The sequence below is a fragment of the Camelina sativa genome, chromosome 5 (assembly GCF_000633955.1).
Source record: "Camelina sativa cultivar DH55 chromosome 5, Cs, whole genome shotgun sequence".
In the NCBI taxonomy this organism is placed as follows: domain Eukaryota; kingdom Viridiplantae; phylum Streptophyta; class Magnoliopsida; order Brassicales; family Brassicaceae; genus Camelina; species Camelina sativa.
In genome coordinates, this window is record NC_025689.1 from 19,866,752 (window position 1) to 19,885,783 (window position 19,032).

Sequence of the window (19,032 nt, forward strand, 5' to 3'; positions counted from 1 at the left end):
GAAGAAAGACGGTGAGAGATGACAGTGAGAGATGACGGCGAGAGATGACGGCGGGAGATTGACGGCAAGAGAGTGGACAATGACAGTATCGCCGGCGACGAGAGACGAGAGTTTCGATAATTTTTTTTTCTCGCGGTTTGTGAATAGTTAAAACTATTCACTTTCCCTCTCTTTGATATAAACGAGAGAAAACAAAACTGTGGATCTTAAAAAAACTGCTTAATGACGTGTTAATTCATATCTGATGTGTATTTTAATTTGTTGATGTGTATTTTTTTTTTTTTTTTTACTCAAATTCGGAAAATAAAACCCAAGGGTAAATTGTAATTACACCCAGGGCACTAAACATTCTAGTAATTTTCAAAAGATTTATAGATTTGAGTAATAAACCAACTTTTGGATAACATTTGAGTAATTCTTTCTTCTTTTAACAATTAAACCAGGTTTGTCCGAAAAGTATTGATAAGATTGTTGTAACATGAATCAGAGTAATTTTATTTCTGAAAACAAGACGGATAGAATGATTGTTTTTATCGGTTAAATCATACAGTATGATATTTTCTTTTACGTGATATTATATAATATAAGTGTGAGATTTGGATCATCAATACGTTGATTGAATCTCAAACGAATCAAATTCTTGGCATAGAAGGCCCGTCAACAAAGCAACATCACAAGCAAGATAAGACGATGGATAAAAACATTTCTGTATACCACACGAATCAAAGTTTTATACATTATTACAAATATGTAACGGCACTTTTGGATCAATACCATTACACTCCCGAGTGTCTCTGAAGCAACAAGCTCGCTTTAGCTTCACAACACTTACACTTGACGGTAGAAATGTTAGTCTCTTGCACATAAAATTAAATGAATCAAATAGATCCATGGCTTTAGGATCTATGCAATTTACTTGGGGAGGTTTGCGGAAGCTAATCTTGTCTGTCAAAAGAGATGAACATCCTCTTTTACTTTTGTTGTTGTTGTTGTCCCACCATTGCCTTAATCTTCTCTTCCAAAATGTCTTTCTCAAGCCCATACATCCTGTTCAAAGCATGCATATTCTCAAGGGTCTCGCTCAGTGTTCTACTGTCGCTCCCGTCACATCTCAAATGTTGCATCGGACCATGTAAGAACCTATTGACGATACCTCGGCTTAAGTCATCAACCGCTCTAGTAGTTTTCTTGTTGAGGTCATCTCCCATTTTGGACATGCACTTCTCGAGCTCCGCCACTCTGATTCTCTCTGCATAAGCTCTTAACTTCTTGATCGTTGGAACTGTCTCCAACGAATCCCTCCATGCTTCAAACTGTGTGGATTCTTCTGTGATTATGGTTTGAGCTTCCATTGCTTTCCTCAACCTGTCTTCTTTGTTGGCAGCAACAACTTCTTTGAGATCGTCCACATTGTAAACCCGTGCGGTTTCTACTTCACCAACACAAGACCCAACATTTCTCGGAACAGAGATGTCAACAAAAAGCCTCAGTCCTCCAACTTCAGGACAAGCTTGAGGAAGATTCTCTACGTGCTCCTTTAAGAACAATGGCGTCTCAGAGGCTGTGCTGGTAAACACAACATCCGCTTCTGCAGCACAAGCTAGCATCTCATCAAGAGGTCGATATATAATCTCAATACCAGGCATCTCCTCACGTATAGCTGAAACTCTCTCTTCACTTCTGTTGACCACCACCACTTTAGCACAACCCTTGGCCATCAAATGCTTTATTACAAGCTTCCCCATTTTTCCTGCCCCAATCACACACATCCTAGCGGATGCTTGTGAAGATTGCGGAAGCTTCATCAGAGCAAGTTCCACAGCAGCTGAGCTAACCGAAACCCCACCAGAAGCAATGTTTGTCTCTGTCCTGACACGCTTCCCTACAGTTATCGCATGCTTAAACAGCCCACTGATATTCCACCCAAAGCCATTCACTCCTTGACCAACTTTAACAACTTGCTTCACCTGTGCAAGGATCTGACCTTCTCCTAGTACAAGAGAGTCAAGACCAGCAGAGACTTCAAATATATGCTGTGTAGCATCCTTGTTGTACAACAGAAAACGGTGTTGACAAATCTCCGAAACAGGGATCCCACTCGTCTGACAAAAGAATTAGAATCTGTTAACACAGCCATGACAAGCACTATAGTATATGAACAGATCAATCTAAAGTAGACAACGCTAAATTCCAATTCCAATTCAGTACTACTACACTAACATGTTCCAAAGCATTAGTTACACTCCAAAGTCCAAAGTACCATAAAGAAGAACACTATAGGGTAAAAGAAGTCACACCTTTGACATCCATTCAGTAACTTCTTTCACTCCACGATGCTGAGACAAAGCCAAAACATAAATCTCCATACGGTTACAGGTACTAAGCACAGCAGCTTCTTCGATATGATTCAAACCGCACAGTTCAGCAATAGCTCTTGGCCATTCAGCTTCTGGTATAGCAAGCTTCTCACGCATCTCCACAGGAGCTGTGTGAATACTTAGTCCAATCACAACAATACTGCTTCTTTCCTTTGTATACCCTAACAACCACAAAATTGCATTCACATCACTTAAAATAGGTTGCTTTCAGATAAAAAAAAAAAAAATTGAAACTGAACCAAAAAAGATTCAAACTTTAAGTGGCTAAGAAAGAGAAACTCATACTATCAGCTGCAGAGTTCTTGAGCTGTTCAAGGGCAGAGATGATAGCTGCATTAGACGCAGCAGAATCAAGCTCACAACGAGCTCTCTGAATCAAACCTCTCCTGGTTCTATTGTTCCTCGGAAGAGAACGAACCCCATTAAGTCCCAATGTCGTCTGTGAAACAGATGACGAAGACGAAGAAGACAAAGAAGAAGATAGAGTGTGGTGATTCAATAAAGTCTCAAGCTTTGGACAACCAACGAAAGCACTTGAGACCGCCATTGAAACCCAAATCTCAATCTCTCAAAACCCAAAAGAGAGAGATCAAGGAATCGAGAGGCAGAGACAGAGAGAGAGATAGAGAGAGAGAGAGAGAGAGATGGGGTTGTGTGATGTGGAAGAAGGAGATCGTTGTGATTGTGAATATGATTTGAGGCTGAATCAAATCGAGTCAAAACCGGTTTAGTAAACCGGAAATTATGGATTTTGATTGGTTGGTAATCTAGAGATATGTGTAATGAGAAAGATTGAGATTTTGATGAAATTTGATTGGCGGGTGGTGAACACGTTTTATCCACACTTGTTTTTGCTTATTTGGTGGCATTTCTTCTTACACGGCAACATATAATTATTTTATAATTTGTTTCCTAGTAGACTTGTGACATCTATGAGATCTATTGTGAAATTATTATTATTTATAAAAAAAAAAAATTGGGATAATTTGTGTGCATACGAATTATCCGGATATCTGAAAGGAATCTATGTAGATTTAGGAGAACTGTATGAGAGAAAATATGAAAAGTTCTTGAAAATAATTAAATATTGTTTCATGAAAAAATAATAAGAATCATAACTTTTTGGTTTAGCATTTTGATGGTTTGTATTTGAACAATTTTATTGCATAAGCCTATGGATATATTGATTATAATATGAGAAGTATATCAAAATAAGTGAGCTTAAAGTTATAAGTAAAATTAACCCATTTTTTAAACATATCTAATTAGATTTTTTTTTTGTTTCAAAATTAAATCGGATGTTTTTTTATGCTTCATTTGTTTTAAAGATAACCATGATCGTTTTAATAGTTTAATGTTGTACATTTTGATCATTATAAATGCATCAGCCTATGGATATAATGAATTCGAGAAGTATATTAAATTATATATGACCTTAAAATTATCTCTACAATTAACTTATGGTTGAGTAGTTGCTTAACATGTAATTATCTAATGTTAACTAGACTGGAATTCAACTTTTCTGAATTTAACAAGAGCGTTGAAATTCAGGTCGGTTTGTGAAGTTGTTGATAGAAAAACGAAGAGTGGACCACCAACTAAAGAAGATTGGGAAGAAAGAAAAATACTTAGGTTCACCCCTAGGGGTGAACCTCTCCATTCACCCCCTCTTCTCTCAGCCAATCAGAATCTTCCATCTAATATTTTATTTCAAAAATAAATTAAAATTAAATTAAAAAGCAAACCAAATTAAGGAAACAAATTCTGTATACTTTTAATTAAGGAAAGTTAAATATTGGCTTGGTTTAGATTTTTAAACTTAGAATAAAATTATGTCGGTTTGGGTTTACAAATGAAGTGGTTAGGGTTTAGATTTTACAATTAAAACGAAATTATATGTCGGTTTGGGTTTACAAATGAGGTGGTTAGGGTTTAGATTTTACAATTAGAACGAAATTATATGTCGGTTTGGGTTCACAAATGAGATAGTTAGGGTTTAGATTTTACAAGTAGAACAAAATAATATGTCGGTTTGGGTTCACAAATGAGATGTTAGGGTTTAGATTTCACAATTAGAACGAAATTATATGTCGGTTTGGGTTCACAAATAAGATGGTTAGGGTTTAGATTTTATAAGTAGAACGAAATTATATACGGTTTGGGTTCACAAATGAGATGGTTAGGGTTTAGATTTTATATATGTCGGTTTGGGTTTATTAAAGTGCGGTTTAAGTTTTTTAATTTTATAATAATGTATAAAGATTTTATTGCCTTATTTTATTAGGGGGTGAATGGAGAGGTTCACCCCTAGGGGTGAACCCAAGTATTGTTCGGGAAGAAATAGAAAGGTAAGTAAGGTTTTTGATCATCTTCTACAACTCAACCTTAGTGGTTTCAGCATCATCTATCGTCTGCTCTTATAAGTGTTACAATGAGATTGTAACCATACAAAAGAATCTATTAGCATTGAGCACTAATTTTGATGAGAAGCTCAGGTCAAAGGCAAAGGCTATGAGAGATAAGTTTGATAATTAGTGGGGTGGATTGCAGAAAATAAATAAGATGATGATCGTAGCTAGTGTGTTTGATCCGAGGAACAAAATAAAGTTTGCTGGTCTATGCTTTGATATGCTATATGGTAAAAATAGTTCAGAATCAAAGGAGCTTAGCAAGTCAGTCAATGATATATATATATATATATATATATATATATATATATATATATATATAATTGGTTATCAAACTGACTTGTGTTGATTAGTGACCTCACACGAGTATTTACACAAGACAAGAGATAAGAACACAGGCCTAAACAATAGGTTCCTAAGCCTTATCACATTGAGATTTAAACTATAAATCCTACTCCTAATAGATTTACACTTATCCGTCTATACTTCCCCTCATGTTGGAGCGGGAAGAGAATGAACGCCCAACTTGGACATTATGTGATCGAACTGAACTCGACCAAGAGCTTTAGTTAAAACATCGGCAAGTTGCTCTGTTGTACAAACGTGTTATGTGATGATGATACCGTTGCGGACTGCGTAACAGACAACGTGACAATCGGACTCGATATGCTTGGTGCACTCATGGAAAACTGGATTCGCGGCAATGTGATTTGCAGCCTTACTATCACATAAGAAACAAGCTGGCTTGGACTGTTTGACACCCAATCCTCTCAACAACATACGAGGCCACTTTATCTCTCAAAGTCCAACAGCCATAGCTCGATACTCTGCTTCAGCGGAAGAGTGAGATACTGTGTTTTGTTTCTTTGTTTTTCACACAATAGGCAAACCTCCAAGCAAAACAACATAAGCACTTAGTGAACGTCTTGTCAAAGGACATGGCTGCCAATCAGAATCACAATAAATAGTAAGAGTAAGATCCGAATCAGCGTTAAGCAAGATACCCTGACCCAAGGTGCCATGCAAAAAACTAACCACACGAACAGCAGCAGCCTAATGAGCCTCACGGGGGACTTTCATGAACTGCAACAAAACATGCACATAATATCTTAAATCTGGTAGTGTATAGGTGAGATAGATTAAACGGCCTATCAACCGATGATATGGCTGTGGATCATCAAGAACATGACCATCGTTAGTAGCAAGGCGATGATTATGTTCCAGCGGCGTTGCAACAGGCGTGGTAACAAGATGACCACAATATGAAACAATATCCATGACATACTTACGTTGTGAGAGAAATGTCCCTTCCGGTCCTCTGCAAACCTCTATACCAAGAAAATACTTTAGGTTTCCCAAGTCCTTCATAGAGAAGCAACGACACAAATAGTCCTTAAACTTTTGAAGCATCTAACCGTTATTCCCACAAATGAGAATGTCATCAACATATACTAAGACACGAATCTCAATGTCAACTTTTTTTTTTGTCTCAACGTCAACTTTAGAGTAAGAGAAGAGTAAATAATCTTCATAGGACTGAACAAAATCAAAGCGAAGTAGAGCATCAGAGAACTTCTTGAACCAACACCGTGGAGCTTGTTTAAGGCCATACAAAGCCTTTCTTAGACAACAAACCTTGCCGAGATGAGAATGACGAAAGCCAGGAGGAAGCTTCATAGAAACTTATTCCTCCAAGTATCCATGTAGAAAAGCATTATTAACATCCATTTGATAGACCTCCCACTGCTCAGCCGCAACAAAGCAAAGCAAAGTACGAACTGTAGTCATTTCAACAACAGGGGCAAAAGTCTTGTTATAATCAACACCTTCAACTTGATTATTACCAAGAACAACAAGACGAGCCTTGTATCGTTTAAGAGACCCATCTGCATTGTATTTAGTTTTATAAACCCATTGACTCCCAAGGGAAACTTTGTTGTCAGGAAGATCGACTACATCCCATGTTCTCTTAAACTCAAGAGCATCCACCTCTTTTACCATTGCATCATTCCACACTTTAATTCGAACAACTTCTTTAAAATGTTTAGATTCCACAGATGTTGTGATAGTAGCCAAATAAACACGGTGAGCTGGAGTAAACAATTCATCAGGAAGACACTCTGTTAGCAGAGAGAAACACGTACCTTGGACCGTAGTAGAAGACTCAGATGTAGAAGAGAGCAGAGCATGATGGGGTTTTATAAAAAAACAGCATTATGTGTCACATAGTCTTGAAGATAACCTGGTTCATGATGTTTTTGCTCACTACGACGAACCGGTACAGACGAAGAAACAACATGTTTTGAGACAATATCAGGCACGGAAGATGTAACTGCAGAAGCTGGTGAAGAATCTGTAGGCAACGGCAAAACTGCAGGTGGTGATAGCGGAATCACTAGTTCCACAACCGGTGAGAGAACATCACGCTCTTGCAGCGGAACAAACTCGCTTGATGAGTTAGGTGGAGGAACAAAAGGAACTGCAACTAGAGGCCCAACTGGACTGTAAATAGTAGGGCTTAGCGAACTCCCCCTGTCCAACACATGCGTGTAAGGAAGCCAATCTTCTTCAGGGGCTACTTGACAGGTGCAGGAGGAGCAGAACTCACTTGATCTGAAGCAATGGGAAGACATCTTCCTGGAAGACAACATCACGAGAGATTAGAAATTCATTCTTGTCAATGTCAAAAACCTTCCATCCCTTTGTTCCAAATGGATAACCAACAATTATACAAAGAAGACTTTGTTCACCAAACTTGTCTCTATCATGCCTTACACGGTGAACATAACACGCTGATCCAAATACGCGTAACTGTGCTTACGATGGCTTACACCGTGACACCCTGATTTCAGGGACATGCAGAGAGGTTTAAAAGAATTGATTTGGCCACCTATGTCACCAAAGTGCACTTATCTTTTTGGTTAAGGATCTTGAGAGAACTCCAGAATTAAGCGTGGTTGAGCTAGAGTAGTCTTAGGATGGGTGACCTCCAGGCTCCAGGAAGTGATTGTCAGAACTGTTTGACACATAAGGCGTTACAACACCCATGAAGTAGTTCATAAGGAGAACGACCATTCTGAATAGAAGAAGGCGTGCGATTAATGAGATATGCAGCCGTAGGGACAGCCTCTCCCCAAAACCGGATAGGTAAACTTGCTTGAAACATCAAGGCCTGCACAACATTAAAGATGTGCCTATGTTTTCTTTCAACCCTGCCATTTTGCTACGGAGTCCCAACACATGAAGTTTGGTGAAGAATGCTTGTTGACAAAAATATGAAGAAAGGCACATAAACTCTGTTCCATTGTCACTTCTAACAATTTTTACTTGTTTACCAAACTGTTTTTTGCATATATAATGAAATTAGTCAATACACTTCGAACTTCAGACTTTGCAAGCAGAAGATATGTCCAGAGAGCTCTAGAGTAATCGTCAACAATAGTTAGAAAGTAAACCACACCACATGAAGAAGGAACTCGACAAGGATCCCATACGTTATAATGAATTAAAGAAAAACACTCGGTTGCTTTATTGAATTTTTTTGAAAAAACCTCCCTAGTCTGCTTAGCTCGAAAACAAACATCACACGCACTTGAGCTAGCATATTTTGAAGAACTAGAACACATTTGTAAAACCGATAAAACTGAAAACGACTTATTCCCCAACCGCTGATGCCATAACTTGTTGCTGGAACTAGTAGTCATGCTTTGTATCTTTGCTGAAACCACACCCGTAAAGTAGGAAACCCCATGACACTCTTCACATCTTCCAATCAAAGTCCTCAAAGAACGGTCCTGGAAAACACACAATATCTCAGTAAACATAGCAACACAATTTCTTTGTTTCATCGCCTTAATTTCACGATCACGCTTCCTATTTACCTGCACCACAACACATATGAGATGCGTGAGTATTGTAAAAACACTCAGTGAGACAATCCTCCCATATACTGGGCTATACACACAAGCAATTGAGATACGCTAACCATCAAACAAAAATCAACAAACAAACCATGACATCTGCATCGACCAACACCAACCCATGCATCGACCGAAACCAACTGGGGTTGCATCGACTGACGCATGCCTGCATCGAGCAATACAAGACTCACGTGCATCGACCGACACAAACTCTGCATCGACCAATGCATGCTTGACATTTCACAAAATCCCTAATTGCATCGATCGACACCTCAACATGGCATCGAGTGACGCTCCTAGGTCAATTGCGCCGTCCTCGCATTACATCAACCGATGCACTGCATCGGTCGACACACATGCCGAGCATCGTCTTCCCCAAAGATCCTCACCAGATCTTCGTTCCTAAACCACCAAAACACGATCCAATGCCATAAAGAAGCCTTTCAAAGCCCCAAGTGACTAATCAACACTCTAACAAGCCAAGGAATCAACCACATAACACATAAACACGAAAAGCAGAGAAATCTCAAGCTTAGATAAGCCATGGTCATGCACTCACCTTTGCCAAAGAAGAATCTGACTCTAAACAGACGGATCTACACTCCTAGCAAGCTCCTACAACGATCCCAGCTACAGATCTCTCCTAAAGCAGCCATAAATCTCCCAAAATCATCAAGAATAGCTTCTCACTTTTCTTTCTCTCAAAAATGGCTAAAACTCGGTCACAAGACGACAAAAACCCCTTTTATACTCTACTTAAGGGTTTCCTAACCCAAAAGGCAACCAAAACACGCATTTAACTTAAGTTGCCTTGCAAAAATCAACCTTGCATCGTCCGATGCAACACCTGCATTGATTGATGCACATCCCAAACCAGGATTCCAGTTCACGGATGTAACAACAACGAAGGTTTTACTCCCATTCGCAAAGCCAATAGAACAAGGCGTTACATTCTTAACGTTGTGTAAGAGAGTTAGATTTCCATTCATATGATGGGAAACTCCTGTATCAAGAATGACATTACCAAGATCTTTCTTACCAGACAATTTATCAGTACTCTTGGTATTCGAATGTTCGCTAACCATTTGTTAACGCACCCTCAATTGTTCTGGTGTGAATTTTAGAAAAGTGGATTAGCTGCAGTTACTAGTCCTCTTCCCCGTCCATCACCTCTTCCAGTACCTCTACCACGACCACGCTCCATCCACCAGTCTGGGAAACCAACAACCTCCCAACAATCACGACGCTCATGACCCGGTCATCCACACTGGGAACATGTCTTGGAACCTGACATCTTGATTATTGATGTTCTAGGTATGGTCGGATATGTCGTATTTGATCTGCCAAGATACACAGTGACTTCGAACGAAGACTCTCTACAACCCGAAGATGTTTGTTCAGAAGTGTCACATTGAGTTAAGAAGCCAATGGATTCACGCTGCTGCTCATGAATAAGAGAAGAAGCCAACCTCTATTCTTTCCTGATTATACGCGAGTAAACTTCTCCAATAGACGACAAACGATCCATTGCGATAATGTTTGTATAGATACCTCCAAAGCGAGATTCATCAAGACCTAACACAAACTGATGAATCTTCTCTTCCTCCCATTTCTTATGTGATTCGAGAGTAGCACCACAAGTACACAACCCACATGTACATGATTTTATTGGTTTCTAAATTTGGTATTTTTCTTAAAGTTTACTTAAGCGACCATAGTATTCAAGTATTTGTTGACAATCCTGACGACATGCTGCGAGTTGAGCTTTGAGTTGATGAATACGAACTTTATTACCCACAGAAAAGCGTTCTTTCAAATCCTTCCACAACTGATGAGGATCAAAGATGAAAATCACTGTGGATTTCACCTTCGGTTTAATTGAAGAACATATTCAGCCAACAATCAATGAGTTCACGGCTGTCTAATTCTCAAAATTTGGATCACCTGGAGATGGTTTGCAGATTGAATCATTGATGAAGCCTGTTTACGCTTGGCTTCAAGTGTGTTCACCATGTCGGTTGACCATTTATTATAATTATCACATGTCAACATGAAAGACGAGATCATAACACCTGGATTGTCTGAACTTGACAGTAGATACGGCGAAACTACCACAGTGTGTGGTTGCTGCACTGCAGCCGGAGATTTGATTGCAGAAGAACCATCTTCTACCCCTGACATCGTTTACTTGACACGCAAGAAACAAGAAAAAAAAAAGAAAATTTAAGAAGGTTTACTAGATATAAGCTCTGATACCATGTAGAATTGGTTATCAAACTGACTTGTGTTGAATAATGACCTCACACAAGTATTTATACAAGACAAGAGATACGAACACAGGCCTAATTAATAGGTTCCTAAGCCTTATCAAATTGAGATTTAAACTATAAATCCTAATCCTATTAGATTTACACTTATCCGTCTATAATATGCTTTCAGTTTTCTCCAACTCTGCTTTATAATCATTCATCTCATATATTTCGTTTTCGTTCTGTTTTGTTGTGTGTTTGATGCATAGTTTGTTGAAACTCTTTTGTTTCCTTATGATTTTGGCAAGAAATGGGATCCAGTACTGTTGCAGAAGATCGAAGAGAATTCAATCCAAAACTCCCTCTGGATACACATGTTCTTAGCCCACATGAGAAGGTTCTGAAAACCCTGCAAATTTTCAAAATTGTGTTTGAAGAGCTGGCTCAGGATAAGGCTGCAAGACGAGGCAAATCAACTGCCACGACTAGTGTTCATCATGACACAAGGGATGTTCTCTTGGAGTCGGGTAAGAAAGTCAATGGTACAAGAATGATTGGACAAGTGCCCGGAGTCCATGTTGGGGATGAGTTTCAGTATAAAATGGAAATCAGTCTTGTTGGTCTTGATTTGAACATTGCTCGTGGGATTGATTATATGCATAAAAGAGATAAAGTGTTAGATACGAGCATTGTAGCATCAGAAGGTAGTGACTACAACGACAAATTCCAGTCAGATGTCCCCATCTACTCTGGCGAAGGAGGTAACATTATGGGCAATGATCAAAAAGTATTTCACGACCAGAAAATGGTTATGGGAAATTTGGCTCTAGTCAACAGCATGAGGTTAAAATCTCCAGTGAGGGTCATAAGTGGGTTGAAGAGGTCGGACAGTAGAGGAAAGCATTATGTCTATGATGGTCTGTACGTGGTTCAAGATTATTGGGAAGATAATGAACCAGGATGTAATGTTATTTTAAAGTTAAAACTTTGTAGATCTCCAGGTCAACCTTCTATGGACTGGAAACATTACTTTTAGTCTTGAAATGTGTATAGTGACCAAAAAATATATTTTATTTTGATAACTTTAAGTTTAGTTATAGGCCAATTATGGTAACCATTAAAAATGGTTTTTGAGTTGCGTTTTTCAAAAAGATGCTAAGATCCAAATGGTAAAAGCGTATTTTATTGTGGGGGACAAAAAAATTGATAGTGCGGTACGGTTTAATTGCGGTTCATGTGGAAGAAATATATTTGTGGGACAAATGCGGTTTATACCGATTTAGTGATACACAACAATTTTTGATTGGTGAAAAGAATAATTGCGGTTCATAACAAAGTTATATATATATATATATATATATTGTTACTATAATATTTGTCGTGATCGATGATTGGTGAAGTGACCTTAGTGCAGTGGCAGAAGGTAAGTCCATTTGTAGAAGACACCATCACATCAGGGATCGAGTCCCGCTCCTTACGAATGTAGGGATTTGGCTAATGGGCCGGCAAGTTGTGGCCCAATGGTTGACAAAAAAATATCTATATTTGTATGAGTAGATTAGTAAAAATATAAAAAATTAATATAATTGTAAACATCTATATCTTTTGCGTTAATTAAAAAATATTGAGAACAATAATTATCTAGATTTATTTAAATTAAAATTTAGCTTCTTATGTAAATATTTTTTATTCCCAGCTAAAACTATTATTCATAAGTTACTAACATTTTGGTTATTTATAATTTAATAGAGAAAGAAGAGAAGAAGAATGTTTTTTTGTATATTTGTTTTGCCAAAAAAAAGAAGAGAGAAAGCATATCAGTATTAAAAATTATTAAAAAAACATTGTAGTACTGTTGCAGTTTCAAATCCGCTGGATAAAAGGCATGGTTGATTATAAAGGTGGTCCAAGACAAAAACTGTTAGGTAAAACTGCGAATCACTATTTTTTTTTTTGAAAAACTTAAATTAATATTTTTTTGCATGAATGGTGACTTTATGCGGTTTTCACAGAAACACCTTCCAAAACCGCTTTTATGATGTTTTCATTCACAACCTAAAGTCATCAATCAAGATTTTTAGAACAAATTGGCGTTTTTCAAAAAAAAATCAAAAATATACTAAAGTCACCAATCAAGACTTTTACAACAAATTGACTTTTTTTCAAAAAAAAAATTGCGAATTTTGTGACAAGATTGACAGAGGACCGCGTTTCAATACAAGAGAAATGTGTTATACAGCGGTCCATTAGAAATTCACGGTGAATAATCATTTTTCTAATTTTTTATATTTAAATAAGCTATATATATATATATATATACAGATGTATCTGTGCAGCATATCTAAAAAATCACAACAACTCTTCAATATTTATTAATTTATGTTTTGCAATTTAAAAATTTATTATAGTAGTAGTAGGTTATATATTTTATTAACTTTTAAATAGATACATATATTTACTACATATAGTGTTTTAAAAATATTTAATTTAAAACAGTACTATGTACAAAATCAACTTAGTTATTTTCAGAATTTTATTTTTAAAAATTTAGTTTAAAAATATTCAAAAATTTAGTTTAGAAATATTAACAAAAAATTACTAATTTCCTCATGCAAATTGTTACTCTTGTTAATTATAATATATATTTATATTTGCTCTTGTAGTAATGTTTACTACTGTTATTATTTTTTAATTATATTGGATTCATCATAATTGATTTATTATATTTAACGTAGATATGTCATCTAATCGTCGACGGAACACAAATCCTTCAAGAAGAGGAACTTCTACTAATCCAAACAAAATTTAACTCCTCCAATAGAGACAACAGTTCGGGTAAATATATGTTTTTCTTTTTTCGAAATTACTATATAATTTTATATAATAATTAATATTGTGTAAACGACATATGTAGAACAAAGACAAGTACAATTCAATTGTTTGACAAAACAATTGCCATATCTAATTACACTTTTAAGAATCCTACTACGATCGGTAGAGAGTAATATATTAGAAAGTTCAATCAAGCGTTCAACATGGATATAACTTATGGTTTCTTCAAAAACAAACATGATGAATTCAAAGAAATTACAAAAGATGGAATGTTCTTATGCAGAAAACTGGGATTACGGTTGATTCTGATAAAATTTAGGTTTTAAAATTTAGGTTCAGATTGTGATAAAACTTGATAAAATTTAGGTTTTAAAATTAATTCACTTTAATTTTAAGGCTGCAAATTAATAAGAAAAACTTAAACCGAAAACAGCCTGAGTTTTGGGACGTGATAAAATGATGTCTCGCATTACATGATGTTCAATCATAATCTGAACACTCGGTTCGTCAAAGAAGAGAACAATTGCTTAACGAGCATGGAGATGGTGATGAGGATCATTATGACTCAGAAGCCGATAGTGATGATGAACCACAAGCACAAGTTCTTGAGATGCAAGAAGAAGAAGAAGAAGAAGAAGAAGAAGTGTATCTTGTTACTATTGATGACAATGAAACCTTACAACATTCCGCTCCTAGAAGCCAACAATGAAGTAGACTAAATCTGCAGTCGACTGGTAGACGTGGGAGTAGCTTACAAAAATCTGGGCGAAGCTTCCTAGTTTCTATTGGAAGTGGTTCAAGAGAAAATCGTAGGCGACAATCATTTGAAACAACTATACAAAACACCATTGCTGGGTATAGAGAATTTCAACGACAAAGTTTTCAACAACTTCGTCCCAGTGGTTTTGACGAAGATGATTATGATGAATTTAAAAAACCAAAAGCAATATTCATTGCGCTAGATCTACCAAAGTACAAAAAATTTTATTGGGCATGCATTAACGCATTTAAGGAGTTAGTTTTTTTGGCTTAAGTATTTTATTGATGATATATCATGGTTTTTGTGGTTTTTAACCATGATATAAGGAGTCTTTTAGAGTCTTTTGATTTGTTTTCTAGATTGTTTTTGAGTCTTTACAGGTTTTTAGCATGAAAGGAGCGAAATGGAGCAATTTGGATCAGTTTGGAGCAATAATCCGCAAGAAATCAACTTGGAATCGATCAGAGGAGATGGTGTCGATCGACACTGCCTTAGCATCGATCGACACCCAGTCCACACCGACGAGAGAGCCAAATTTGGAAGTTTTACAAATCTGCCCCAAAGTTTTCCATATTTGCAAGACTAGTCCCTGACGTGTTTTAGGACATATATATATAGTTTTTAGGTTTTCAAAACCCTTAAGTTTTATTCTACCAAGTTTTATTTTTTCTGCAACCCTGAGAGATTTTTGAGAGCTATTGGAGAGAGAGATCTGCTTTGAGAGAAGAATTTCTTGAACTCCTTCCTTACTCTTTTAAATTCAATTGCATATTATTCAGAATTATGTCTTGTTCTTCATTGATTATGTCTGAGTAATTTGCTTGTTAGGTTTAGGGTTTTTCACAGGGATTTTATGAATTATTAGATCTGTTTATTTAGGATTCTTTATCTATCTAGATCTTCATCTTAGGTTGTTCTTCATATTAATCCTTGATTGGCCATCTAGAATTAATACCTTAGGAAAATAAATTGATATGAGAATATAATTGATTTTCCTGATAAAACCTTTTGATGAGCAAAATTATTTCTTGCAAAGAGATTTGATTTAATAATTTTGTGAGCAATCTAAACCTGATTTTATTGCTGATTTATTACCTAGAATTTTACAAAGAGATTTAGATTTTCTGGTTTTAAATTTAGATATTATTTGCAGTGAGAACTGATTTAATTTACAAAAGTGTTTAGAATTCTAGATCTGTTCTTAATTGTTTGAATCCTAATTAATTGATTTATTTAATATTTCATAATTTCCTGAGAAATTCCCTAGGCCTAGCTTTTTGATCTCCTGAATTTACAACAGTCTTTAATATGAATATTTTGCATTGCTTTTGTTTTAATTTAATTTAATCTGTTTAGCATAATTGAAAAACTCTATAATTTATTGTGTAGTCTTGAGTCTCTGTGGAATTCGACCCCTAAGTACTGCATTGATCTCTTAATTTGAGAGAGTAGCTCTAGGGTTAATTTGAGCATATCAAATTTTGGCGCTGTTGCCGGGGACTCTCTTATTCTACCATTAGATTTAAGTTTTTAATTTCGTCTAAATTTTTCTTTTTATTTTCTACTTACACGTTTTTGTTTTTCTTCTCTTTGGTGTTTCAGGTGCATGCCTCCTAGACCTCACACAAGGAGCAACAAATCTGGTCCTACTGTGAATTTGTCAAACCAAGAGTTGGGAAAACTTGAGCGTGAGAATAGAAAAGCAGCTAAATCTCTGAAGATGGTTAATACGATCATTCTGATGCGTGATGAGGCTGGTGTTTTGAGGGATCAAGAGGGCCACTTGCGCAATGAGCATGGCCAAAAGCTTGATGCAGAAGGAAACGTGATTCCTGAACCTGTTGTCAACGAGCAGGCTGTCGTGAACCAGCAAGCTGGTATCGTTGATGATCCGGATCTTGGTGTCGATCGACACCAACCAGGTGGCATCGATCGACACCCACCTGCAGACGTGCGTGGAGCTGCCAACCACGTACAGAACCCCGTTCGACGACATGAGCAAAACCGGGACTTGATCAGGACCATTGCTGACTACAATAGGGCTGATCTGGTGTATGAGAACCGGTCTGCTATTGTTCCTCCCCCTTTTCAGAGGAATGATTTTGAGTTGAAACCTGCGTACTTTCAACTAGTTGGGCAGAGACCTTTCTCTGCTTTGCCCAATGAGAAGCCTCTGGACCATATTGAGCATTTTGAGGATCTTGTGACCAGTATCAAGGCTAATGGAGTGACTGAGGACTTCATATTCTGCAAGCTCTTCCCATACTCACTTGCAGGAGAGGCATCTCAGTGGTTGAAGCAGTTGCCAGCTGGATCTTTGACATCTTGGCAACAAGTCAAAGTGGCTTTCCTCAACCATTTCTATGATGATGCAATGTCAGATGAGTTGAGAGTCAAGCTATCCACTTTCAAGCAAAGACCAGATGAAGCTTTCAAGGCAGCTTGGGTGAGATTCAAAGCTTATCAGAGGGATTGTCCACACCATGGTTTTTCAAGGGTACAACTGTTGAGTATCTTCTTCAGAGGGTGTGACTGGAAGTATCAGTTAGCTTTGGATGCTGCAAGTCATGGGAACTTCAAGACAAGATTTCCAGAAGATGCTGAAGTTTTGATTGAGAATTTGGCTTCTAGCAATAGCACTAAGGGAGCAGATGCTGAAAGGAAGAGATTGCATGGAGGATTTGATTCAAACCAGTTAGCTTCTGTTAATGCTAAGCTGGATTCAGTGCATAATCTCCTTATGGGTAAGAAATCTGTTCATTTTTCTGCTGAGGTTGAGACATATGAGCCAGAACCTGATCAAGGACACCAAGAGGAGGATGTGAACTATGTGTATGGGAATCAGGGACAGCGGTTTGGAAATCAGCAAGGCAATAGGCCTTACAGTGGGAACTCTTCAGGCTACACTTCCAAGCCAGAGTATCAGCAGCAACAACAGAACAATGGCTATACAAGGACATATGGGAACTCATCTTATCAGTCTCCACCTCCTAAGAATTCTTCAGAGAGTAGAATGGAGGCCATGCTTGAGCAGCTTCTACAAGGACAAGAGAATCTGACAGTGACATTCAATGGAAAGATTGACAATGTCTACACTGAGCTGAATGGGAAGATAGAAGCATTAAATGTTCATGTTAAGAAGCTGGAGGTTCAAGTTGCACAGACTGCTGGGTCTGTAAAACGGCAAGAGAATTATCTTCCAGCAAGAACTGAGTCAAACCCCAGACATGCTTGCAATGCCATATCAGTGAGAGATGAAGATGATGGTGAAATTTTTTCTGCAGAACAAGGAGAAAAATCGGCCAATCTGTCGGATCCAGATGATGGCATCGATCGACACCACCTGGGTGTCGGTCGACACTCCTTTCAGACGGAACCAGAAGCTGCAAAATCTCAGGTTCCAACAGTTGAGAGGATCTACAAGCCAAAGGTTCCTTTTCCCAAGCCAAGAAAGTCTAAGCAAGAGATGGAGGAAGCTAGATGCAAGGCAATGATGGACAAGGTGATGATTGAGATGCCATTGATTGATGCAGTAAAGCTTTCACCACCACTCAAACGCTATGTCAAGAGAATGGTATCCAATGGTTTGAGCCCTGAAGAAGGAGCCTTGCTAACTAAGGATGTTAGTGCAATTCTGTTGAACCAGCCTGTTCAGAGGAAGAAGGAGAGAAAGCAGGAGGTGGTTGTCTCTAAGGAAGTGAGTGCAATCATTCAATGTAGGACTGCTAAGAAGTTACCAGATCCTGGAAGCTTTGTACTTGATTGCTCAATCTCAGCAGGAAGGTTTTCTCACTCACTTTGTGACCTTGGCTCTAGCATCAACTTGATGCCACATTCTGTTGCTGTGAGACTTGGGATGACAGAATTCAAGCCAACTCAGATTTCTCTTATCTTGGCTGATCGCTCCCGAAGAACTCCTGAAGGTGTTTTAGAGGATATTCCAGTTAAGGTTGGCAACTTAATGATTCCCACTGACTTTGTGGTGCTGAAGTATGATCAAGAGCCTAAAGATCCTCTCATCTTAGGAAGATCTTTCTTGGCTACAGCTGGTGCCATCATTGATGTGCAGAAGGGACACATAGCACTGAATGTGGATGGTTTGAGTTTGAATTTTGAGATGGATAAGCTGAGGAGGGCTCCTACTATTGATGGACAGACTTTTTCTGTTGAAAAAGTTTCTGCAACACGAGCATCAGGCTCAGTGTCGATCGATGCCACCAAGAGGGTATCGATCGACACCCCTCCACATCCGAGACAAAGCTTGTCCAAAGTTGAAGCTCCAAGACAGAAACCTGTTCCCAAACAGAAGAGTCATCAATCCACACTCCAAAGCCCTCAGGTAAGGCAAAGGTACACCTCTCCTTCTCCAAAAATTCCTCCTATCATCAACAAGAATTTCAAAGAGACAAAAACTGTTTTGCAGTTAACCAAGCCACGAGATTATCGTAGAGTGCTTGTTTCTTCTGTTGATGATTTTGCAGGACA

General features: G+C 37.8%; 1 protein-coding gene and 1 pseudogene across 1 annotated transcript; one reads left to right on the forward strand and one right to left on the reverse strand.

Moving 5' to 3' along the window:
- On the reverse strand, positions 684–3,051 carry LOC104787264 (glutamyl-tRNA reductase 1, chloroplastic). The gene is made up of 3 exons (XM_010512804.1): positions 2,664–3,051; positions 2,298–2,539; positions 684–2,102 (listed from the first exon to the last, which is right to left on the reverse strand). Exons 1-3 carry the CDS (start codon positions 2,923–2,925, stop codon positions 972–974), a joined length of 1,635 nt encoding a protein of 544 aa, XP_010511106.1. The 5' UTR covers positions 2,926–3,051; the 3' UTR covers positions 684–971.
- The window catches only part of LOC104789420, a 10,704-nt pseudogene continuing 2,937 nt past the window's right edge, over positions 11,266–19,032 (forward strand).